The 22,711-nt window shown below is 39.6% G+C and overlaps 2 protein-coding genes across 2 annotated transcripts; one reads left to right on the forward strand and one right to left on the reverse strand.

Annotated features, from left to right (window-relative positions):
- Window positions 1-266: 266 nt before the first annotated feature.
- Window positions 267-6,012, reverse strand: rnf114 (ring finger protein 114). Its single transcript, XM_026332895.2, has 6 exons — window positions 5,836-6,012; window positions 3,730-3,880; window positions 3,330-3,436; window positions 2,466-2,580; window positions 2,248-2,355; window positions 267-2,146 (listed from the first exon to the last, which is right to left on the reverse strand). The coding sequence occupies exons 1-6, from the start codon at window positions 5,970-5,972 to the stop codon at window positions 2,081-2,083; spliced, it is 684 nt and encodes a 227-aa protein (XP_026188680.1). The 5' UTR covers window positions 5,973-6,012; the 3' UTR covers window positions 267-2,080.
- A 730-nt stretch (window positions 6,013-6,742) lies between these two features.
- Window positions 6,743-13,537, forward strand: spata2 (spermatogenesis associated 2). Its single transcript, XM_026332580.1, has 3 exons — window positions 6,743-6,845; window positions 7,819-8,650; window positions 9,282-13,537. The coding sequence occupies exons 2-3, from the start codon at window positions 8,300-8,302 to the stop codon at window positions 10,641-10,643; spliced, it is 1,713 nt and encodes a 570-aa protein (XP_026188365.1). The 5' UTR covers window positions 6,743-6,845; window positions 7,819-8,299; the 3' UTR covers window positions 10,644-13,537.
- Window positions 13,538-22,711: the final 9,174 nt, after the last annotated feature.

Here is a 22,711-nt window from a genome sequence, read left to right on the forward strand (position 1 = left end):
CAAAGGTTTGCAGAAGGTTGCTGTATCTCAGAACTGTTGTACCTCTTTTCACTAATACACACCTTTTACACTTTGCCTGATTATGACAACTGAGCAAATCTGGTTTCAGTTGATGCACCCTGCATGTTACCTTACTTTTTAACTGCTCTTACACACACACACACGTGCACACACACGGTGGTCATCCATCAAAGCAGCGTGTGTTGTTTCTTCCCCCACACGTCTCATACACACAGGTATAAATCACTACGCCTGATTTCTGGGGCCAGGGTTTAAATAATTAAAGAGCTTTAATTTATCAGGATTTAGCACCTGCTGACAGTAGGGCTGACAAAAGAGAATGCGAGATATATTGAGAAAGAAAAAAGTCATTATACATGAGAAACACATACAAAATTATTCCACATTTTACTGGAGAGAAGAACGAACATCTAGGCCTACGAGACACCACCACACTACATGAAAAGGCATTAAGGTCCTGCTCTGGAGCTACTTGATCTGGGTGTATGAAGTTTTATTTACTAGTTGGTAGAAGACAAATGCAATGAAACTGTGTGAAGATCTGTACTACCGTATAGGGTTGATCTGTGACAATTACAAGTCATTGGAAAATAACAGACAAATTACACTTTAAGAATGAAAGTAACACATCCAGCAAAAGCAAGCAAACAAATTTTCTTTCCTTCAGTTTTTTAGCTTCACAAGATGTAAGTTTTTGGAAGCATACAAATAATAATAGCATTTTTTTCAGAACTGTTGGCAGTGATGTTAATATGAAAACCAGGAAAAACAAACTTGAATTTCTGTGTGAAGAAACATCCAAGACACGATGAATGACAAAACACACTACAGTACGATACATTTAAAATTCTTATCACATCACCAACTGTCTACAAGTCAAGTTCTGGTTATTTTAATAATAAATAACCTCACCAAAACCTTGATTTCAAAACATCTGTGACATTTTTATGTGCTGTATTCAAACAAAATCCAGTTTAAAAAAAAAAAACATATTAAGCTGGAGAGCAACACTGACTAAAATGCATTTACAGAATGAATATGTGTTGAATTACGCCTGACAACAGAGCCAGGAGGCTGTTGAGATCCAGCGGCTGTCACGTATGGTCAGAGACCAGTGGAACTCTACTGCCCTCACATGGCCATAATCACAAAGAACTTCTCACCTAATGTAAATCACAGAACCGGACATAGATGACAGACTGATGATCTCCTGCTTGCATCTTTTTGTTCACTGGATGAACTATTAGCCCTATGAGTTTTGGAAGTCAGAAATAAGATCTACCAGCAGGCACAAAGACATAAGGGAGAAACATTACAATTAAGCAAATAGCCATCTCTGGCTTTGTTTGACCCTCATATTATTTATTCTTTCCAGTAGATCTCCGAAAATAGAATAAACACACATTCCCTCTGACAAACACACAAGTCACCCAGAAACAGCATAAAAAAGACATTGCTTCCATTAGCTATGACCCTAAAAACAAACAAACAAAAAAAAGAAATCCTCTCTTGTCATTTGAGCTAAACATGCATCAACACCCTTGAGTGGATTACTATATATTATTGTTTACTTGACAGATCCTTCACCAAACGAAGTATGTCATTTGCTGGCAACAGCTAGCCACCTAGTGGTCAAACCCTCTTATAACATCAAGTATTGACTAGGGACATTTAATTACAACTTTGAAAGTTTTTGGCTGTATGACACCTGTCATCAATGAACAAACAGCTTAACAAACATAGTTTAGCAGATATTCAACAAACTACCAAGTCTACAGACTTAACTGGGGGAAGATAAGAGATTATCACACCAGAAACACAGCATCACTCCTAAATCAGACAGTACAATATGCTTTTAATCATATTGTGTGATTTATTTTCTGAATATTAAACTTATATATCCATAATTACAATACCAATCCCCATAGTTATACAGTACCACCATCCTCATCGTAGATGAATGATGATACGGCGTGTTGTTCTGTCTTCTAAAGACTTCACATTGCCATCTCCCCCTCACGTCACTGGATTGCTCCCCTGGCAGATTGTTCTTTGCACTTCAGTTATCCAAAAGAGAGCGCTGTAGAGCCTCCTGGATCATTGTTTGCTCATCTGTGGAGTAGTCCTGCAAAGACATGCATGTGACAAGAATTTAAATGGGCACAAACTAAATAATCTGATCAATAACATAAAAAACTCCAAACAATGATTATTTCCCTAACTTACAACAAAGGTATCATAGGAGAATGTGTGTCTGATCTTCAGGTGCTGGAAAAAGTCAGCACTCCTGTAGTTAGGGTCCCCCCAAGGCATTGAGGCACAGATGGGGCACACCTAAAAAGAAAACAAGAGAGTGTAACAAAACATTTATGAACAATTAAACGCAGGTTTAATCCAAAACCTGTGTAGAGAACAGGTTTTGGATCAGTGTAAGGATTTCCTACCACTTGACGTGTATCTCGAGCATGTTGGGAAGTGCAATGTTCAACCAGGCCGTCCTGATCGAGGTTCTGGCAGTTGCAGTATGGACAGGTGAAGGTGTAGCGATTTGGCACAGGACTGATGAGAAACAAACCAGAACAATAAAATAGGTCAAGCTGCTGATTTGGTTGGATTCTAAGACATATAAATGTTGCACTTGGGATGTAATGAAAACAGAGTTGATACCTACAATGTAATACTGATACTGCAAGAAGATGAGGTGTGTCATTTTCCATATTAATCTAACAAACTGGGTCATATGAACTGTAAAGGACACATCCTGATAAGTCATCACACCTGTGTTAGAAAACTTTCTCTTTGCAATTATTGCCAAGGAAGAAAGTGAAAATAAAATGGCAATTCCATCTGTATATCCAACTAAGGAAACAAGTGTGGACACGACACAGGACAATCTTATACTCAAAAAGCTTATTTTTATGGTCTGAGTGAATTGTTCAATTATTTAAACCAGTTATCTCTTTCTCCTGCCTTATGCAGGGTGTGTAAATTTTTTACTAAGTAATGTGTGATATAGTTAGACTACTAGGAACTCAAATGTCACGTTAAATCATGCAGATGATTAAACAGAGCATAAAAACTTCTTGTTCATCAAACCAGTTGCTGGTTCTTGCGTTTCCTTATCCACATCACACTCGATTTTAAAGGGATTTTCACGGGGGGGTGGGGGGGCAGTAGAGGCCACATCATGTTGCCCCAAACAGGTAGGAGAGAACTATGAAAATCATACTTTGCAGCTCACTATATTGTGCTTCTTATGTCGGAAGCAGTTACTAAGTGCCATGTTTGTTCACTATTCTCTAGTTCACCTAATAACTGCAGGCTGGCTCTGAACAGTGGTTCTCACTCCCTCCTCGATGTACTCCTGGTACTTTGAACAGGCAGCTGTGTGACTTCTCATCTGAGAAAGGACAACCTGAAGAAAGGAAACACATATCGGTAACTACCTTTTCATGGCTAATGTCATATCATTTTTGTTTTATGTTTGCAATTTAAAGTACTGTCTGATTATCAAAACTGACGTTTGGGCTCAACATAAGATGACATTTGTATATAGCTGAGATATCTTCAGCCTCAATGGTCGCTTTGTGCATTGTACTAAATCATGCACTGCCTAAACCACTGCACATATCCAATCACAGTCTGTAACAATCAAACAGAGGTTATCCACATGTTTTATGTCAGTTTTTACATTGTCAGGAAACATACCTGAATTCCACATCCCTTGCAGGCTGCCACAGATGAGTGGATAACGGCCTCCAGCTCAGCAGCTTTAGTCCAGTGGCCTAGAGTAGCCCGACATACAGCACAAACAGGCTTCTGTGGACGCAAACACTCCTGCAAACAGCTCTGGCAGAACCTGACAAGAGATTGGGGAAGAAATGTGTGGATTAACAAGGTGATGGAAACAGGTCCTTCGGTGTGTTGATACTGCATAGTAGTAACCAAGTTTTGAGCCTTTTTTAAAAAATCATTCAGGATATGATGTTTACCTGGAACATGAGAGACCTACATATTCATCTCCCTGTATACTCAAATTTAACAATATGTGAAAATCTGTATTGGTTATGTCTTCATTCCTCACCATCATCTCAGTCACTGTGTTCTGTATCAACAAAAAATATTCAGAAACCCAAATTAGGGTTCAGAAAGATCCAGCTGTGCACACACATGGTCTCTTCTTTGTTTAAACTACCCCACTAGCTTCTCCTGCTGGTTTGTGTGGCGTGAAAAGCCAGCAAAGTTGTGCAATAACAGCAGAGATCATGCACATGTGGAGTTGACTCTTATCTTTCTTTAGAGATGCTAAGAAGTTATAGCCATTCTTAGCATCTGGAACTTGTTTTTGGAAAATGACAGAACCCACATATTGTTGTGAAGAAGAAATATGTCACCTTGTGCAGTGGTGTGGCTCACTGGTGTATTTATAATAGTATAGACAAAAGTGAAAGTCTATGGCAGAAATAAATAAGCTTAACCAGGGTCTGGATTTACAGACATTATGGTGAATACACAAAATTCAATGTTTATTTGAGTTTCTGTATCTGATTTGTCACAAAATAACAAAAATATAGTAAATCAGCAGCCTTATTCTATAATAAATCCTGAGTGCATGAATCTGCAGAAATTTAGGTTGGGAGGAGAAAGTCAGAGTCTTAGCTGGACAATAATGTGTAACCCAAAGCACATTTTCCCTTATGGATCAACTAGTTATCAACATTTGTATCATAGTTATCACATCATATTGGAGATCATGTGATTAGTTATGAGATAATTATTGTGGTAAAGCTGAAAAGACCTTAAAAACAGGATGAAATGTAGTTTGCAATTGAGCTCAGCTACTATGTTCAAATTTACAAGTTGAAACATAGTTCTACAAATAAACCTGTGTCTTATCTGCTTGGTTTGCTGCCAATAGTAATCTGTCAGCATTTTGTCAAAGCTGAATACAATACATATTGAAAAATGTAAGGTGACATGGCTACAGTAGGATTACAGCTTTATCATTTGTTGTGGTAACTTAAGTCTGTGGTTACACTAAACAAAATGTAAAAGTTGTGGACTATTTTCAGAGTCTCTATTTCTCTTTCTGGTGTGAGGGTTATTGCATTACTATTTCTTTATAGTGAATGATGCACTGCTCCTTATTTACTCTTTGCCATGGTGATTCAGAGTATCAGAGCTCTAATGACACTGCCCCTCCCTCATCATGCATGAACGTAACTCTAAGTGAAAGTGAAATATCCCAAGTTAATATAAAATCAACTGATTGGTTAGTGTTCAAGGTTAAATTCATTTAGTTAAACCCAGTTTGCTTCTACCTATAGTGAGTTGAATACTTCTATTAGTATTCTTACTTTTTATAGGCTAAAGTACACTGATATAATAAGTAGGAATAGTGTCATTTGCCAAAATACCACTGGAAAAGCTCTTAAACAGAGCTTCCTGTAAATTATATGGAAAATCCCCACCTCCAGAGGGCGTAGGGACTTGTAGTCCTTTTAAACGGTATGATGAATCCGACCGACAGTCAACTAAACTACAACTCCCAGGCGCGGCCTCCTCTTTGATGTAAACAAAACTGAAACTGAATTAACAAGCTGGCATTGTTTTGCCAAACATTCAAGTGAACGAAATAGAATTACAGATTCACAACAACAGCAGACACATGCGAGGTCGATGACTTACGACTCAGGTGGTGCGACGTGTTCAGAAATAAGCTGTTCCCCATCTTATTTTTACCTCCTACCATTGCATCGCTGGTGGCATACGTGAGTTAAGGGGAGCGAGATCGAAAAAATGCAAAATACTCACGTATGGCCGCATTGTGTTTTTACAGGACTGTCGAAAATTTCCAGACAAACTGGACAGATGAATTCTGAGACGTCGTTGCTCCCGTCTGAGACATTTTTCTTGTGCTGCGCTGCGCTAAACCCTCCGAGCATCGCCATTTCTTTTTCTTCACCAACTCCGTCCCCGGGACGACGTCACCGGGCTCCGGTTCTTTTTTTAGGCGCGAGGGCGGAGTCACGGCTGACGGTACAACACCTGATAACGTTTTCATGTCATTATATAAGAAACTAAACTGGGAGAATCGATTAACCCAAGGGGCGTTAATCGATTTAAGGGAAATAGGACAACAGGAATCTGAAAATGTATTTTATATACAGCAAACTCAAAATTCAATATGTGCCAGAAGTCACTGTCATCGCTCAACACTGTAGCCTGCACCGGTGCTTTGTTTATGATCATTTTAGATTAAAGGTTAGGAAGAAACATAAAAAAGGCGTGCAACAGATGAAATGGCCCCCAAGAAGCCCCGATGTCAATCTGGGGATTACATGATAGAAGACAGTGAGACAGTCCAAAGCCAGTTTTCTGAGGTGACTGAAACTACGCACCTGCAAAACAGACTAGTTTTGTGCAGCAGTGTGCAAGTATCCAAGTCCTGTTTATTAGCAAAACGTGGTCCCAGAGATTGACTTGAATTTGATAATATTTAGTGATGCTGAAGTAAACAGAAGCGACTTGTTAAGTAAAAACACACTTGTAATGTCCAGTTTTTCGGCCACATGTGAGGTACATTAATAACGCCAGATATTTTCAGTTCTCTCATGCGGGTATGTGTGAAATTCTATGTCTGACGCCCACAAAATACTATCCAGTCATGCAGCACCGAGCTCAGTGGGCTTTACGTCCCTGCCTCTGAGCACGTGGGTCCCTGACGCTGATGACACGTCAGAGCCGTGCGCATGCGCGTTGTGATTTTGGGAATTTCCAACAGCTGAGGAGGCGTTGCTAGGTACGGCTAGCACTTGTTAAAGGTAAGATGTGCGAACTCTGGTGTTTCTACTTCCAAAACAGTGTGACCTCTCACCTGAAGCAGAAGCAGACATGGTCACACCAGACTCACGCTCCAACAGCGGCATATGTTTTGACGACTGACTCTGAACTCGCCAGATATTTCTATCTAGCGATGGACCGCCCAGCTAGCTACAGCAATCGTTAGCTAGCCAGCTGCGCTGAAATGGGCGTTCACTGCTTTGCTTATAAAACTCAGTTGGGGGGTCCATGGCAGTGACAGTATCGGGGTTGAGGTTCGTGGAGAATCGTGGACGTACAGACTGTTCTGAGAACGTCACGTTTGTTTTCCACGCAGGTCGTGGCGGGCTGCTTCTGTTGCAGTTGATGCGCAATAGCTCAGCTATGGAGATGTTATTAGCTAAGGCACGCTAGCTCGCTAAACGGATGCTCGCTAAGGTTGATGTGTGAGGGAGCTAACTAGAAGAGCCAACTTGCCGGGGACCAGGGACTGTTTCCTTTTCCTTAAGCCTTATAGGGCTCATTGTTTCAGTATAGAATTTTGATACCTTCATTTTAAATTAAAAGGCTAACTGCGCTCAGTCGTGGTTTACACGCATGTTACGTTAGTGCCGATAGCTCACATTGTGACTGGCGCAAACAGAAGCGCCAGACAAAAGGGGGTATATCAGCCGCAGGTCCCGGTCCTGTTTATTATTCCCTACATCGTCAGTCCAACTTATTAGCTGAACCGCAGACGTAGGCCACAAACCCATCATCCCATTCAGCACAAACAGTTTCTCAAAATAGTGGCACCTATACACTCTTCCTCCAATCTGAACAATTACATCACTGTAAATGATGATTGTTACAAGTGCATTTTCTGTTGAACCTAATTTAAACTCCACAGGAAAGATTCTGGTCCAAGTTTCCTTTTGCCTTTGCTTTCCACTTCCTTGTACTCAATTTTTACAATGCTCTCCTGTGTCATTACAGTTCGGAGACAGCTCAGAAGACTCTCGTTATCATGAATGTGTCTTCATGTTGAGTGACCTTGAGCTCTGCACATGCTGAAACCAAGAAATGGAATAGATACAACTGTGCAGTGTGAAGCAAAAGCTCCTCCTGACCTCATCTTGTACGACATAGGCCTGCTTGTTTGGAAACAAGTCAGGCTTTGAGCTAATACCAGACATGCCCATAAGAAGGCATCCCTGCAGGCTGCAGCCTAACTACGCCAACTGAAGGCACCAGACAACTGCACCTCTTGTTGAGAGGACGTGCTGCTGATTGGATGCAAAATCTCATTCCTCTTCCACTTTTCCAAAACGCTAACATTAAATGTGTGCCAGCATGTTGAGTGAATAATGGTGACCAAAAATGGTGCTTGAATGTGGAATCCTGGTGCAGGGTATGTTAAAAGGGGTGAGGCTCTCTCAGAAAAGTATAACAGCTGACTGATAGTCTGCTGCTGATAATGGATGCCAAGTTAAAAGAGGACCTGTTTAGGAGGTATGTGACAGCGTTGGAGAAGCGTCTGGAGGAGGGAGGGGAGTACACAGTGAGTGGAACTGCACCAGAGGGGGATAAAAGCAGACACAAGGACAGCGAGGCCCTACTTTCCACAGCCACAGCTCTGCTAGGGGCGTACCAGCCAGATCCAGGACAGCGTTTCCGCATGGTGCGTTTCTATGAGGTGGTGGAGAACTCGCTTCGCTGCCAGAGAGGGGGCAACTTGAAGAGCCTGGAGAGAGCATTCCACACCCTGGAAACCATCTGCACCAACCTCTTGCTCTTTCCCTGGAAGAAAGAGTTCAGATGTATAAAGGTGAGTTTAGTTCATCTCGGAGAGACATGGTGGTGCAGTAGTTAACACTGTAGGCTTTTTATTCTTAAAGCTGTGTTTTAAGCTCACATTAAAATCCTAGCCTTAACAGCAACAACCATCAGCCTTCAATATTGTTTTCCCCAAGACTGTTTACTGGCCAGGTACAGTATATTTACAATTGATCAAATAACTTGTAAATTCGATTTAAAACACAGTAACATAAGGCTAGTCAACATTAGTACCTGACTTACTAACAATAACATACACCCCCAAGAACATGGTTACCAGATGCAAACAACCATCGTTTAATTTAGGGTTTAGTTTGGAGTATTTACTGTCTATGTAGAATGCCAAGCTGTATGTTATATGTAAACTAAATGTAAAGCCACTTCCAAAGTTTTCAAGCACACGACAGTCCTGTCGTGTTTTATCCTATTTTTTTAACTAAATGTATTTTTTAGAAAACACCTATATGCAATGTAATATTTTCTAATGCTATTTAAAGTGGAAAATCTGTAATACTATGAATTATGCTGTATGGTATTAGAGGGAAAACTTTAGGGTAGGGATTAGCTTTATCATGTCAAGCTGTTTTAATTGACTATTGCTTATTAACCTGTTTTTCTTTTAGACTTTCACTGGCCCATATGTGTACCATCTGCAGTCTGCCATTTCTGATGCTGAACTCCGATCTCTAATGCGCACCATCGGCTATGCCTGTGACCATGACTCGCAGTTCCATTTGCAGGAGCACCCTGGAGGTACAAATCATCTCCGCCAGTTGGCCTTTGAGCTCTTCCTGGCCCAGGCAGAGTGTCGTCTTCTGGGAGAGGTAGTGGCTCTGGCCCGTGGTGCAGCCTCAGAGCTGGAGGCCCTGGAGCTCCGCAGAGGTTGCAGAGATGATGCAGCTGGCTGTGCTGAGGCGCTCCGCAGACGCGACAGTCTTGGGGCAGATATGGCTCGGCTGTCTGTGCGGCCGCTAGATATAGAGAGGCCTCATGCCCACCACCTGAGGCGAGGTAGTCGACCGTCAAAGTCTGTGGATGTTACAGATGGGGCTGGTCACTGGCATGCAGCAGTTAGCAAGCCTGTCTTGAAGGCCTCATTGAGTCTGAGGAAGGAGCCTCTTTTTGTGGATACAGAGGAGGATATGAAGGATGAGATCATCAGGCCCAGCACCTCAGCATCTCTCTTCTCTGTGGCAGCTCCACCTACCTATAGCCCTGTTGCAGATTTCTTCCCAATTCAGTCTCCTCCCCCGGCTGATTCTTACACATCCTACCACCTGTCCTCTTTGGATGAGATTGACTTGTACACTGAGAGGGGTAGTGCTGGGACAGGAGGAAGGCAGACCCCCTCTCGACCTCCATCACGGGAGCCTCGGGAGGCAAGAGATGGCTGGCTGCTTAAAGCTCATGGTAGTGTGAAGTGTCAGGGTTGTGGATTAGCCTGCTCCAGTATGGCCTCATGCCAGAGGTGTGACATGATTCTTTGTTCTGCCTGTCATGATGTGGACCCCTCCCCTTGCTGTGGCCTCCAGGACTACCACCCCAAATCACCACGACCCCTTGATGGATACATCCCTGTCAAGGAAAAGCTTTCTGTCTATTCTAATACTCACTCCCACTCCCACTCCCATCTCCACCCGCACCCCCTCACACTGACTCACTCACACTCTCACCCACATCCTCACCCCCAAATGGTGGAGAAACCCCTCATGTCCACTAAGCTATTTCCAAGCAAGTCTGTTGCCTTGACGACACCAAAAATAGGCAGCAGTGAGCGAATAAGCATGGGGGGGTCGCGGTGCGGGTTTTGCAACAAGCCAGGTGCTTCACACACCTGTGTAAATTGCTCTAAGGTGTCATGTGACTCATGCATGGGCTTGTATGCAAAGGATATGTGCACACGAAAGAATCCCCAGCACACCTTTGTGCCCAACCATCAGCTCAATTTCAAATCTGGTACCATATCACACCTGGTGTACCGATGAATTAGGCAGGTAGATTATTTGTTTCTCCCTTCTTGTCTCCTCCCTTAACTGGCGGCATAGTCTTGAACTATTGCTTTAGCTTTGTTCCTGCTTAAAGATCTCATTCGCTATCTTCCCCTTTATCTGATGATCTTTGGCTCTCTCTAACCCTCTCTTGAACTTTGTACATTTTCTCTTGCTGTTAGAAGAATACACATGACACAGAGAGCCATATCGTCTGCCCATCTCTCTCCCTTGTGCAAGTTCAGGCCTTTTATCTTTTTTCTTCTTCCTTATACCTTGCTACCTGCTCTTGAGTAGTTGTGATGTTGTAGAGCTTCCCACATTCTTCAAATTTTGTCCTCCTTAAAAGGGAAACTGAGAAAAGAAAGTTAAATTCCTTCTCATCTTGAATGAATTCCGTCCAAATGAACATATATACTTTGCCTAACTTCTTAATTAAGAATTCCTATAATATATAAATAATTATAAATATATATATACATATATATACACAGTATATATATATATATGTGTGTGTGCGTGTGTGTGTGTGCGCGTGTGTGTATGTATGTGTATAAAAGAGCTTGCATTGTGACAAAAGAGATCTTTTTAAACTTGAAAAATAAGAAAAAACTGAGAAAACATACACTGGAAGTCAATATATATTTTTAATCTCTATTCTCTAGAACAGTGTGAGACTGTTAAACGGGCATGAGGTGTGGCATTGGGAGTTTCGGGGTAGAAACTTGTGGGTGTGGGGTGGGAGATATCTTAAAGGGACATATTAAGACAATGGTCAGATGCCATATATTGTATTTAAAAGATTATGCCTTGTAAATTAACCCTCAATGGTTTCTGGTTATGTGACTGAGGTTTAAATGCTGCTGTTGACTTGAGACATTGAAAATTTGTGGTGACTTCTTTCTGGTAAATAGCCTGTTGAGTTGTGTCAGTTCCAGCCCACCCCCTGTCACCTTTCATTACACTCCCTTAGGCCTCCGTAGTCCATGATGTTGTAGTGCTCCCTTACCAGATAGGTGGGGTCACAGTCAGTCTTGCACTGGGTCACAAATCAAATGATTGCAGTCCTTTGACAGTGTGTGAGCCTATTGATTGGTTTTAGACAGTATGAAAGTGTATACTCTGACACGGTTTCTGTCTACCTCAAATGGCTTTAGCTTCTTCACTCAGTTTGGCATTGTGGTTTTAAATTAGCCCTAAAATCCAAAGACATAGACTATTTATTGCATTCTCATATTTTGCAACTTTAGTTTTCACTGAATAGAAAACGTCTCCTCTTACAATTAACCCATTCAATCACTTTTAATTACCAGCTGAGTTTATTTTGTGACAGTTCTGGGTTTTGTCATCTCAACAACAAAGCAGAAGTTTTTCTGTCTTGTAGCTGGTTACAGTTTGTGGATATACAAGAGAAGCACAGGAAAACATGAAGACTGCAGTAGCCCTACAACAAATACTACCTTTGTGAAACTTAAACTGTTAAATTTGGTTGAGATTGTCAAAAATGTCCTGCTGGAGTGTTGGTGGTGTACAACATGAGACTATGGGCTCAGAACTGAACTGAGTCTATGGTTCTCTGAAACCACATTAACGTTTAATTTCATAAAGGTATAATTAATTACATGGATATTACCATAAATTTTACAGGGACTAATTACTTGTAAATTTCTGTACACCACAGTTGTTTCAAGTGTGCAGTAGTCCAAGTTTTATGTTGAATTTCCAAACGTGACACTCTTGTATTATTTTGCATATTTTAAGAAACTAAAGACACACTCAGTGGTCTTTGATTTAGGGCTGATACGGTGCATGTGGTTAGCATGTGTTTCCCCAAGCAAACAGTTGCTGTAGAAGTCTCATTACGCAGATTTATTGCTATACTTCAGAGGGCCACTATCATCACAATTAAGTAAACTTTGTGTGTCATAAATTTAAAGGGCACTTTTAGTGATCAGGCTTTGATTCTCCATGTAAGAGGAGAGTTATTTTGCAGTTTATAGCCACCAAGGGCTAATTTTAAATCGCGTTTGATTTAAAAAAAAAAAGTTGAGGTTTTTAAGTTGGGGTTATGTTGACAGACCTTTTAGGCTAACATAGTCTATATGTTCTGTCAGGAATAACCTCTAAATGCCTTAAGCTCATTCATGTCTTATTTTAGAGTATTTTAGGTTTTTGGTGTTTGGAGGTTTCTGGTGTCCTCTGTTGTTTTGTGTTTCACCTACCTGTAAGTTAAACTAAATTCATGTGACAACTAAGGAAAGAATTCTGCGTAATTAAAATACAGACTAGTATTAATCACCACATAAGCTGGAACATATTTATCCATGCATATTATACAGAGTTAGACAGTAGCTCACACATTGTAGGCCAATACACAGTACATAACATATGCTTACAGAGGTTCATGTCTATAATAACCATGTTTTGCTTGGAAATCAAATTTGGTATTTTGTGTTGCTTACAGATATTACATAAACATGCATGTTTGGTTAAAGGGAGTGATGTCTGATCACACATATCTGTTCATTATTTCCCTTTAAACAGTTTTGTGTCTTTACCATGTTAATGTAAATAAGGGATGCTTTGATACCACTTGGATGTAGCTAAGGGTTGTTTGACTTTAAGGGAGGTGTGCAATTATTTTGTTTTCATCTGTTCAAGCCTTTCTAAATAGGTTGAATATTTATCATACATATATTTTAGTTGTGCAGTTCTGTTCATTACAAATCATACCAGCTACAAAGACGACTTTCAGTAGTTGAATTACTGAGCCATGTTGCAAACGTGATCATATTGCCAAATGAAGAACAAATATTTTATTGGAGTAGAAAACAAACCTGTGGCTTGCCTGGATGTACATTAAATGTAAAATAAATCAATGGTTTTGCTAATGTTGAGCCTCGTGGCTATAGATGTTGGTCTTTTAAGAAGCCTGCAAAGAGAATCATCAACATAGATACCTTCTCACACAGCATAGGACATGGATTAAACTCGGATTAGTGAACTGATAATTTGTGTAAGTCACTACAAAGGGCTAAACAGTCTTCAGGGTTGCTGCTAAGTTTGTAGGCACTGTTTTAATCTTTTAGTGAACAACTGACTCGGCATAGGCAAATATCTACTGTGGAGCTTCCTTTGCATTCATCAGTGGATATGAATTACTGATGTTGGAAAAATTAAAGAGCTGTTTTTATGTTGTCATGGAAACATTGAGCCATTTGAACACATTAGTTTAACCCACACCAGACACACTCAAGTCATTGTGGAAATCAGTGCTCTTTACCTCTTTGTGTGGTTATATTGCTGATATTAACAGTGGTGGTGTATTTAGGCAGCCCCTTTACCATTCCCTACTTCCCTGACCCTTTCTCAGCATGCTCTGTACAAGGCCCAAGCCCATACCTCTTCTCCCTCAGCCCTACATGTACCCTTACCCACAGTCTCACCGCTCTCCTCCCGCATCCATCTTGGCACTGAGGATCATTGCACAATGTTTATGTGAAGGGGTATGGACCTTACAATCAAGAAGTGGGCATACATGGGGGTGGAAAGGGAAAATAGCCAAAAGTGTTATTCGGTGGAAAATATATTGAGATTTTATAAAATAATTTAAAGAATAAAAATCTGAAAAAAAATCTGTTTTCTGTGTTGAATGATTGAACATCATTGAAGCATTTATTCTCAGTTTTAGTGCTGAAATAATTTTAAGTCGCTAACAGGTTAACCTACAGTGTCCTCAGCTAATTGGTTTGTATCTGCTGCAACTCACTCACTCAGTTTATCTATGTACTAACTTTTTTGTTGTGTTTCCAGGCTGCTCAGTTCTGACTAGTCTGGCTTTTCCCCACTTGACCAGTAGATGGTGATAAATACCCATACATAGAAGGTCTGGAGGTGCATGTAATACCACAGGTCCTGTTTATATTTATCTTTAAACAGTATATATGTACAGAAAAATTGCCTAAGCTTTGCCAACATTAGTAAAAAAATAGCAATGCTGATTAATACTGTGAGCAAATTTGTGACTTGTGATTCTTTAATATTCCCACATTTACAGTAGGATTTATCTGTACCAATGGAGACTTGAATGGTATTTGTTTTTTATAATTTATAGCATTTACTTCCAATCTACATGTGCACTTAATGAGCTACAATATGACCATTTTAGAATGGACACCTTCTTCGAATAAGCTTACATATGTTTGTTTTGGTAAAATAGATAAGAAATTGAGTCTGGAATGTATGACTTGGCCAAATAATCCTCCATATTTGATGTAGTAATTGGATCAGTTTCTGGATCAGCAACTGCCTCTAACAGTAATAATGTAGGATAGATATAGCTGAGAAAGTCACAAAAGGGGTCATGAGTGGGACCTCTGCAGTGACCAAAATGCTGAGTGAGTTCCAGCACCCTGCATCATCCACTCCTCTGGGCCATGTCAGAACTGTGCTGACTAACAGCCTTTACCAGCCCTGAGGGAGCATTAGACATACAGAGTAAAGGACATTACTGTTCATCCATCCATTACTGCATATCAAGGGTTGCTGGAGCCAATCCAGCTGACACCATGTGAGCGGTGGGGTAAATACTGAACAGGTCTCCAGTCTATCACAGGGCTGACACTTACAGACAAATACTCATGCTCACATCACACCTACAGGTAATATTGCAACCTTTGTGACTTTTGTACTGTGGCAGGAAGCATTACTGTTGAGCCAGAGAGAAAGACTGACCAGTAGCACACTGCTTAGTCTTTGAATAACTCAATCACCAGCAGTATCATCTTAATTTATGGTCTCTTAGAAAAGACTAAAAAGGGAAAGAGTTACATTACAGGTATTTACATAACTCAACATTAATCATTAGCTGAGGTAGGTGAGCACAGGTTTCTAATGGACTACATTTAGAATCTGAAAGCATGTTGCTCTGAAGTATGACAGATACACTGCAGTGTTATGTACTGCATGTTATGTTATGTGTTATGTGTGTGCTTCCCACATATAATCTCAAACTTTCCTAACACTGCACCTACTCCCAGCATTATTCATACACCTGCACAGAGGCATTTGTGACCAGTGATCAGTAGGGCTGCGTGGAAAACTAATTGAAAGCCAGTGACCTATGTGTGTGAGAGATGGGATTTAGATCTGCGTAAGGTTTTTTTTTTTTTTTTACTGGTTAATTACATGTCAGGATCATGATGGTTTCTCTCCTTGTGTGTCACTTGCAGGGCTTCTCTCTCACTCTTCCTGTCCTCCTAACTTGCTCTCTTGCTCCTCACGATTTATCATGATGGTTGATTAACATATACATTCATTAAACGCCCACTCCACATTTCACTCTCAGTAATTAATCGTGTTAAATGCCACACATTTTATCTCATGCCCTCTATAAATAAGCAGATTATAAGACAATTGCGCCCCTATGAAGAGACACCCCCTCCAACACTTCTACAAGCAAGACCTAGAGACTGAACAGGTTTGCGGTGAATTTATATCTTCTTCTGCTTTTTTTGTCTGCTTTTAGCCATTTTGTCATATTTTTTACTTGTTTTCTATCTCCTTGTAGTCATTTCCCCTTGTTTTGGATCTACTGTTTAGCCATTTAGTATCTCTTTTTTATTAGTTTTGCATTTCTTTGTAGACTGTAGTCCAGTTAGCTGTCCCTTTATGGTTCTCTGGACACCGTCTGAACCCTATGGAACGTTAGAAAGTGTGTTTGTACTGGGCAGGCATGTACCCATGTATTTGTTGACTGAATTGTGGAGGATTTACAGAAATCACAGGAGACGATGCCCCTGGTATGTTTTTCTTTTACCACATGCCTGGCTCTGAAGCCGCTCAATGACAGAGTCAAAGCATGCCTGTGGCCATGCCATCAGCTAATACATACCAGAATACCATTACCTGTCCAGCCATCCAGTGATCTGCATTCCGGCTCTTTAATCTTTCTATAAATGCACTTCTTGTGTTTCTTCTACAGTGTCCCATCAACATTGCTCTTTTGTTCTTAGAACACTCCTTTTTCCACCCATGTATAGATATTTGACCCATGTTTAAAACCTGTGGCTATAAGACAAAAGCTGAAACTATCAGTTGATGTTAATGTCGGCTGTTTTGGAGCTGCAGCTGTCTTGTTTTTGTCTGAGCAGCCACAGTATCAGATTTTGAAAACCCCAGGGCTAGACTTTCCAAAGCCTATATGTGAGCCAAACTAACCCAAGAGTGGTCTCATGTCCTGTCAGATCAGATAATATACAAGTCTGGTTCTTACAAATGACTCAGAATAAAAACAGGTCAGGAATGTAGAGAGGAGGGGCAAGTACTTTATCTTAGGGTCTACATGGAACTGGCTACCCCAGCTTTTTTTAATGTCTGTCATACTGCTGAGATACTGGAACATCACTGACCACAGCATCAGCTTCACCAAGGAGAAAGTTGTAATACACTTTCACAGTGTTTAATGTGTTTTTTTTATCTGCAGTCAGGCGTGCCTTGCATAGGGCTGAGATACTTCAAACTGCTTAACTAAAAAAATATTTAATGACAAGTCAAGGCTTTTTTTTCTTTATTCTGCCTCGAGGAAAAGAAAGACAGAACTACCTTGTGTGTTCAGTTTCTTTGAATGTTTCTGTGTGAACATGACTTTATTACATCGTTACCTTAGCAAATGTGCAGTTTCAAGGCTGAAAGGGTCAGTACAGCCAGTTAAGTGAAAGTGGATTAATTAAAAACAGAAAAAGAACCTTGGTACCCCTGGATCCAAGATAGAAAAAACAGCAGAAACTTTTATGGGCTGAGGATTCAGACTGAATATAGCATTTGGTGAGACATGAAATGTGAAATGCAATGCAGTAAGTCCCGCAGGAGTGACAGATACTTGAAGGCTTATCTGATGCCCTTATGCTTATCAACAATTGGTAATATCACAGGATGTTACAGCTGGAGAGTTATTATGGCAGCAGCCATATGTGATCTGTACATCAAACAACATCCTGACACTCAGCATGACAGGCTTTGACCAAAATGCTAATGTGCGCTAACATACTGGCACTGCGACGATAACATGCTACATCTAATGATCAGCAGGTTCATTTAAACTGATGTTGACATGAACACTAGTCATGACTTAAGTGTTGGAATATTTGGAGTAATCGTCAAAGTCATTAGGATTCATTTTTTGGGAGCACAAGTTCTCAAAACTAAATTTCATCCAGTAAAAAAAAAGATGACATTTACAAATCATAGCTCATCTGTAAATTGGGTCATTTATTGGCACTGATAACAAAATCCACATCATGTAAATATCACATCAGTACACAGCATAGAAATAACAGCAAATTAAAAATCTTTTCTACGGCTAAACATGAAGAGAGCAACAGTTTTACAACAGGTCATCTTTAAAATGACCAGTCTAAAATCGTTCCCCTGTAGATTCGTGAATTTTAACTGCTTCAAAATGTTATTAATAGTGAGCTAAGGTCCACATCTCTGAATATCTGCTAATACTTGACTTGTTAGTCATTCTGTTTACCAATAAATTTAAAAAGAGTGACTCAGTAACTGCACAGGCCTTGATACAACATTAAACGATAAAAACATCCTCAGCATGTCTTGACTTTGAAGTAGGCTCTCATCATAAAATGAAGATTTTTTTTCCTTGCTTCTACTAGATTGAGAAAACATGGAAAACATAATCATTCCAATACAACCCAAGCTGCTGATAATATATACCAGCAGCTTGGCCATAGGGATTCCTGTGTCACTCCACCACATTGGTCCATACTCAAATAGACTATTACAAAAACCACCGGATGGATTACCATCTAATTTAGTACAGATATATGTGACATGGCAATTTGCCTCCGGTGCCACTAGCAGGACAAAGATCCAGTGAAACGTTTCTACATTTGAATGGCTTTGCACAACATTTTGTAAAACCTGGCACTAAAAACAACATCATAAATACAAATACAAATAATTCCATAGAGTTGATAAATGAGGCCCCTTCCTCTTAAATTTGATCAGTTTTTCAGTTGATGAGGAAATCTCATACTATAAGACAGTCACACTAAATCATGACTGACAGAAGTTATGTTTTAGCTATTGCAGGCTGCACACATTCACTCATACCCCTCCATCATGTGGTAAAGCAGACTTGGCAGAGTGTGGATATTTTGGCAGATGGTCTTCAGCAGGGACATCTTGTTAAGGTGAGGCAACCATCTGTTTGAATACAGTGCACTCGCTCTAGACTACACCTGAATCTGCAGGGTTAATGCAAAAGGCCAGGTGTGCAAGGATGGAGTGAGAGGAAAGGGAAAGTATAAGCAGAAATATTTTCTGAGGTAATAAAGTGGACAAAAAAGTGTCCTCTCAGTTGTTTTAAGGTTAGAGATTTAGCAGAAATTGGGATTGAAGATTAAGAATTAACTGAGTATATGGACGTTTTGGTTTTGGATCTCATGGCGTCATGCTTTAATGTAACTATTAAAATAAACAAAGAAAGGGAACATAAAAGTAGTAATACTCTCATTTGTGGAATCATGAATTATATTTATTTTTCATTCCAATTTAGCCAAGAACAACTGATATGCCCATTCATACACATATTCATACAATCCTCAAAATGTTTTAAACAAAAGATGTAAACATTTTTCACAGTGCATTGAAAATACACTACAACAGTGGTGACAATGTGAATATGTCTGCTGTAACAATAATATTTTAAATCCTATATAGATTCATATTTTTTATATATTAACATATATGTACAACAACACATAACATTCAGCCTTGTTTGTGTCTCAGACACTGGGGGACACTGTAAAACCTCTGACACATGTGATACAGGGCAGTCTAAATTAGCAAATCTTCCGAGGACAGTGGTTGCTTTTCAAAAACAAAAGTAAAATTAAAATTCACTCAAAGACTTTGCTCTCCAGCTAAAGTCAAAAGCTTCAGATGCATCTTTCTAATTGCACTGAACTTTATTTACAGTGGATTAGCACCAACAGTCTGTGTAGGATTGATCACATCCTTCAGAGCCAGTGTAGGGTTAGAGAGTTCAGTAAATGCATTACAAACCATTATAAAGACTGCATAAGGAATGTTCTCTGATTCCGAGACTCTAGTCTCATATGGGATTAACGGAGTCCTTATCAGGTTTCCAGGCTTTGTCTTGACAGGAAAGATTCACAAAGTAAAGAGCGTTTAGATTAGCATGGTAAACAAACATGTTGGTGTGATGCCTTACACTGGGACAACAGAGGATTTCTTGATGAAAGGGCAAATGATATTTCATGCATCCTTCCGACATACAGTATCATTTTATCAGCATACTTTAATTTCTCAGTAATTACGCTTGAAGTAAACGGCTCATCAAAGTGGATATTTCCAATTCAGATTCAATCACAAGAGCCACAAATACATTCCACAATTAACTGGGAGGTAGAAACAGTCACCCTCATAGAAACTGCATATAAAACATCATGGTAGATTATAGTCACCACTATGGAATCGCTACAATGCTATGGTGGGAAATAGAGCTTAGGTAGTAGTGGTTGCCTGTACTTGCCATTATATTATAACTGTGTAATAATAGTGATCCTGCCAGTAGGTTCAGCTAAGTCATTTCTTCTGTCACATAGAAACCTGACAAAAAGAAAGGTAAGGAAACATTTTGAAAGCTGAAATAACATGAAAATAAAACCAATCACCCCTTGTTCACTGGGACACTGAAAGTTCAGTATCCCAATATATTAATTCAATTTGACATTAATACATATATAATATCTGCATACATGCACACCAATGCCTATGTGATATCCTTGATACTAAGCATGTGATTGCAAATTTTTCTAATCTGTAAAACCAGTAGAGTGAGTCCAGGTGGGAATGGCTAATGATATAAACTATACCCAGAGTTATTTGACTAAAACAGAAAAAAAGTCAGATATTCACAGAGTCAGATCAGTAAATCCTTATATTTATATTTCCACCTCCGCCCACAGGTGTAGGCTGGAGAGGATCCAGCACAGGCCTGGCAGTCTTTGAAATCTGTATGTGTATATTTAAAATAGCAACCTGCATGTTGACAAAAAAAAAATCTTGTCCTAAATGATATTTTGGCTTTGATAGTAAGTGTAAACACGCCAAGCAATTTCACAGATGCTTTAGCTTTTACACCCTTTTTCATGTAAATCTAATAGTCTACATGTGTCAGTCTTGACAAACCAGAGGAGTAAATACAATCAGTTATTTCCACACACATGGTTATACCATACACAGTCAGGGGCTATTACCAGCTGCAGGTTTGAGGTTATAGAGTTAGTAAGAGTGACATGCTGCTAACCCGTACACCCATATACTGTAATTGCATGTAACAGTTATAAGCTACATAGATCAAAGAAAGATGAAGATGTTATCCTGATCAGAATAAGGGACTTTAAATGAAAATGTCAGGTCCCTTAGTGTTTTTGTTTTTGTAGAACCATAAAAGGTCAAGAATAACTATGTTCCTTTGGCTTGGGTTTAATACATTTTCCCACATTCAGAGTGAGATGCAAACTAAAAAGAGCACTGCAGTGAAAAACAATTAATAATTAATAATCAGATTAAAAATAATAAAACAATGTGTGTGCACTTGGGACGGGATACCTACAATGTAAGTGTCCCTACATCGCCTAACCTTAACTTTACCTTAACTTTACCTTAACTGTAATTTATTTTCCATAACTTTCCACAACCTTTTAATATCATAGTTTCCAGATGTTGCATAACAGTAGAAATGTGACATAATGACAATGAATGTTTGAAAACATTCATGAAAACTAATGGAGCTAACCGAACCAATGGAGCAAATGTGTGTGTGCGTGTGCGTGTGTGTGTTTGGTTTGTTTTTATGCCATGCTAATCTTGGCCTGAGAAGACAGTGTAAGCCCAACAGCTAAGAGAGTCCTGAGCAAGAGTTTTACTCCAAGTGGCAGTGGTAGTTTGGTATCAGTTTCTTCAAGAAGCAGTAATTTGAGGAGTGCAGACAGCAGCAGCATACAGAATACAGTGCTGACATGGTTGTTTTGCATGACTTAAAACAAATTATTTAGTGTCAAAGCGAAAGTGAGAGAACGTAACGAGAACCACGTTTATAGTCAGGTACTTTGTAGAAACTGCAAAGATCTGCAATCTTTACTCTCACCGTGGCAGAGAAGGGAATCATGACATGGCCTGAAAGTCACGCTCGTCAACCGTAACGTGCATGCTAGCACAGCTAATTCATCTTGTCCATGACAGGTCTTTTTTTAACTTCCATTTGATGACCTACTGCATGCTGCCAGTGGAAAAAAATCAAAACTGCTTGTTGGACAAACACGGCAGTGAAGCTGTGCTCGCTGGGCATTTTTTATTGGAATAATTTTGGCAGGTGCTGAGGTAAAACCCTGTGTCTCTTATGTTTCAAATCTCCTCTTTTTAAAGAGGCACCAGGAGCACAAAAGGGAAATGACCATATATCCATGCATAAACACCAAAATAACTACTGTTCTTTTGTTAGAATGGCTTTAAGGAACATATTTAATATGCCCTCTTTCTTCTTTTTTTTATTGTTTGTGCATCAGAGAAATAATTTGCAGATACTTTTCTCAAAAACTGCATACTTTTACTTTTGCCCATTTCACTGAGGCACATTGAATAAATGCACACAGATATAGTACAAATAAAAACCACACATTATTTCCTTCTCTATCACTTTCTTACACCCACACAAACAAATTTACTGAAGATAATTCTAGTTTATTACAATTATGGACTTATTTTTGTGTTTTTAACCTCTCAGCAATAATAATAACAATAACTATATTAAAATAGCACTATTGATAATATACAGACAAAGTTAATGGCCAGAATATGGGAACTGCAATATCACTTAAGAGTAATGTGATTAAGGATTCAGTTGTGACTTGTAGCCAAACTTATGTTTGTTTCATGACCTGTCAAACTTTGTTGAACATTGCTCTCATAATGAATAAAAAGTAAAACTAAAACTATGGAACTAAATCCAAAGTTGT

Source organism: Mastacembelus armatus, chromosome 7 (genome assembly GCF_900324485.2).
Source record: "Mastacembelus armatus chromosome 7, fMasArm1.2, whole genome shotgun sequence".
NCBI lineage: Eukaryota > Metazoa > Chordata > Actinopteri > Synbranchiformes > Mastacembelidae > Mastacembelus > Mastacembelus armatus.

Bases quoted from the DNA above. Each gene is read 5' to 3' on its own strand.
- rnf114 (XM_026332895.2), bottom strand. From the start codon at position 5,972: ATGGCGATGCTCGGAGGGTTTAGCGCAGCGCAGCACAAGAAAAATGTC. The intron at 2,581-3,329 runs GTGAACTAGAGA...GTTTCTCATCAG, and splicing joins AGCCAGCCTGCAGTTATTAG to TCCTGTGCCAAATCGCTACA. The intron at 2,356-2,465 runs GTAGGAAATCCT...TTTTCTTTTTAG, and splicing joins CTCGAGATACACGTCAAGTG to GTGTGCCCCATCTGTGCCTC.
- spata2 (XM_026332580.1), top strand. From the start codon at position 8,300: ATGGATGCCAAGTTAAAAGAGGACCTGTTTAGGAGGTATGTGACAGCG. The intron at 8,651-9,281 runs GTGAGTTTAGTT...TTTTTCTTTTAG, and splicing joins AAGAGTTCAGATGTATAAAG to ACTTTCACTGGCCCATATGT.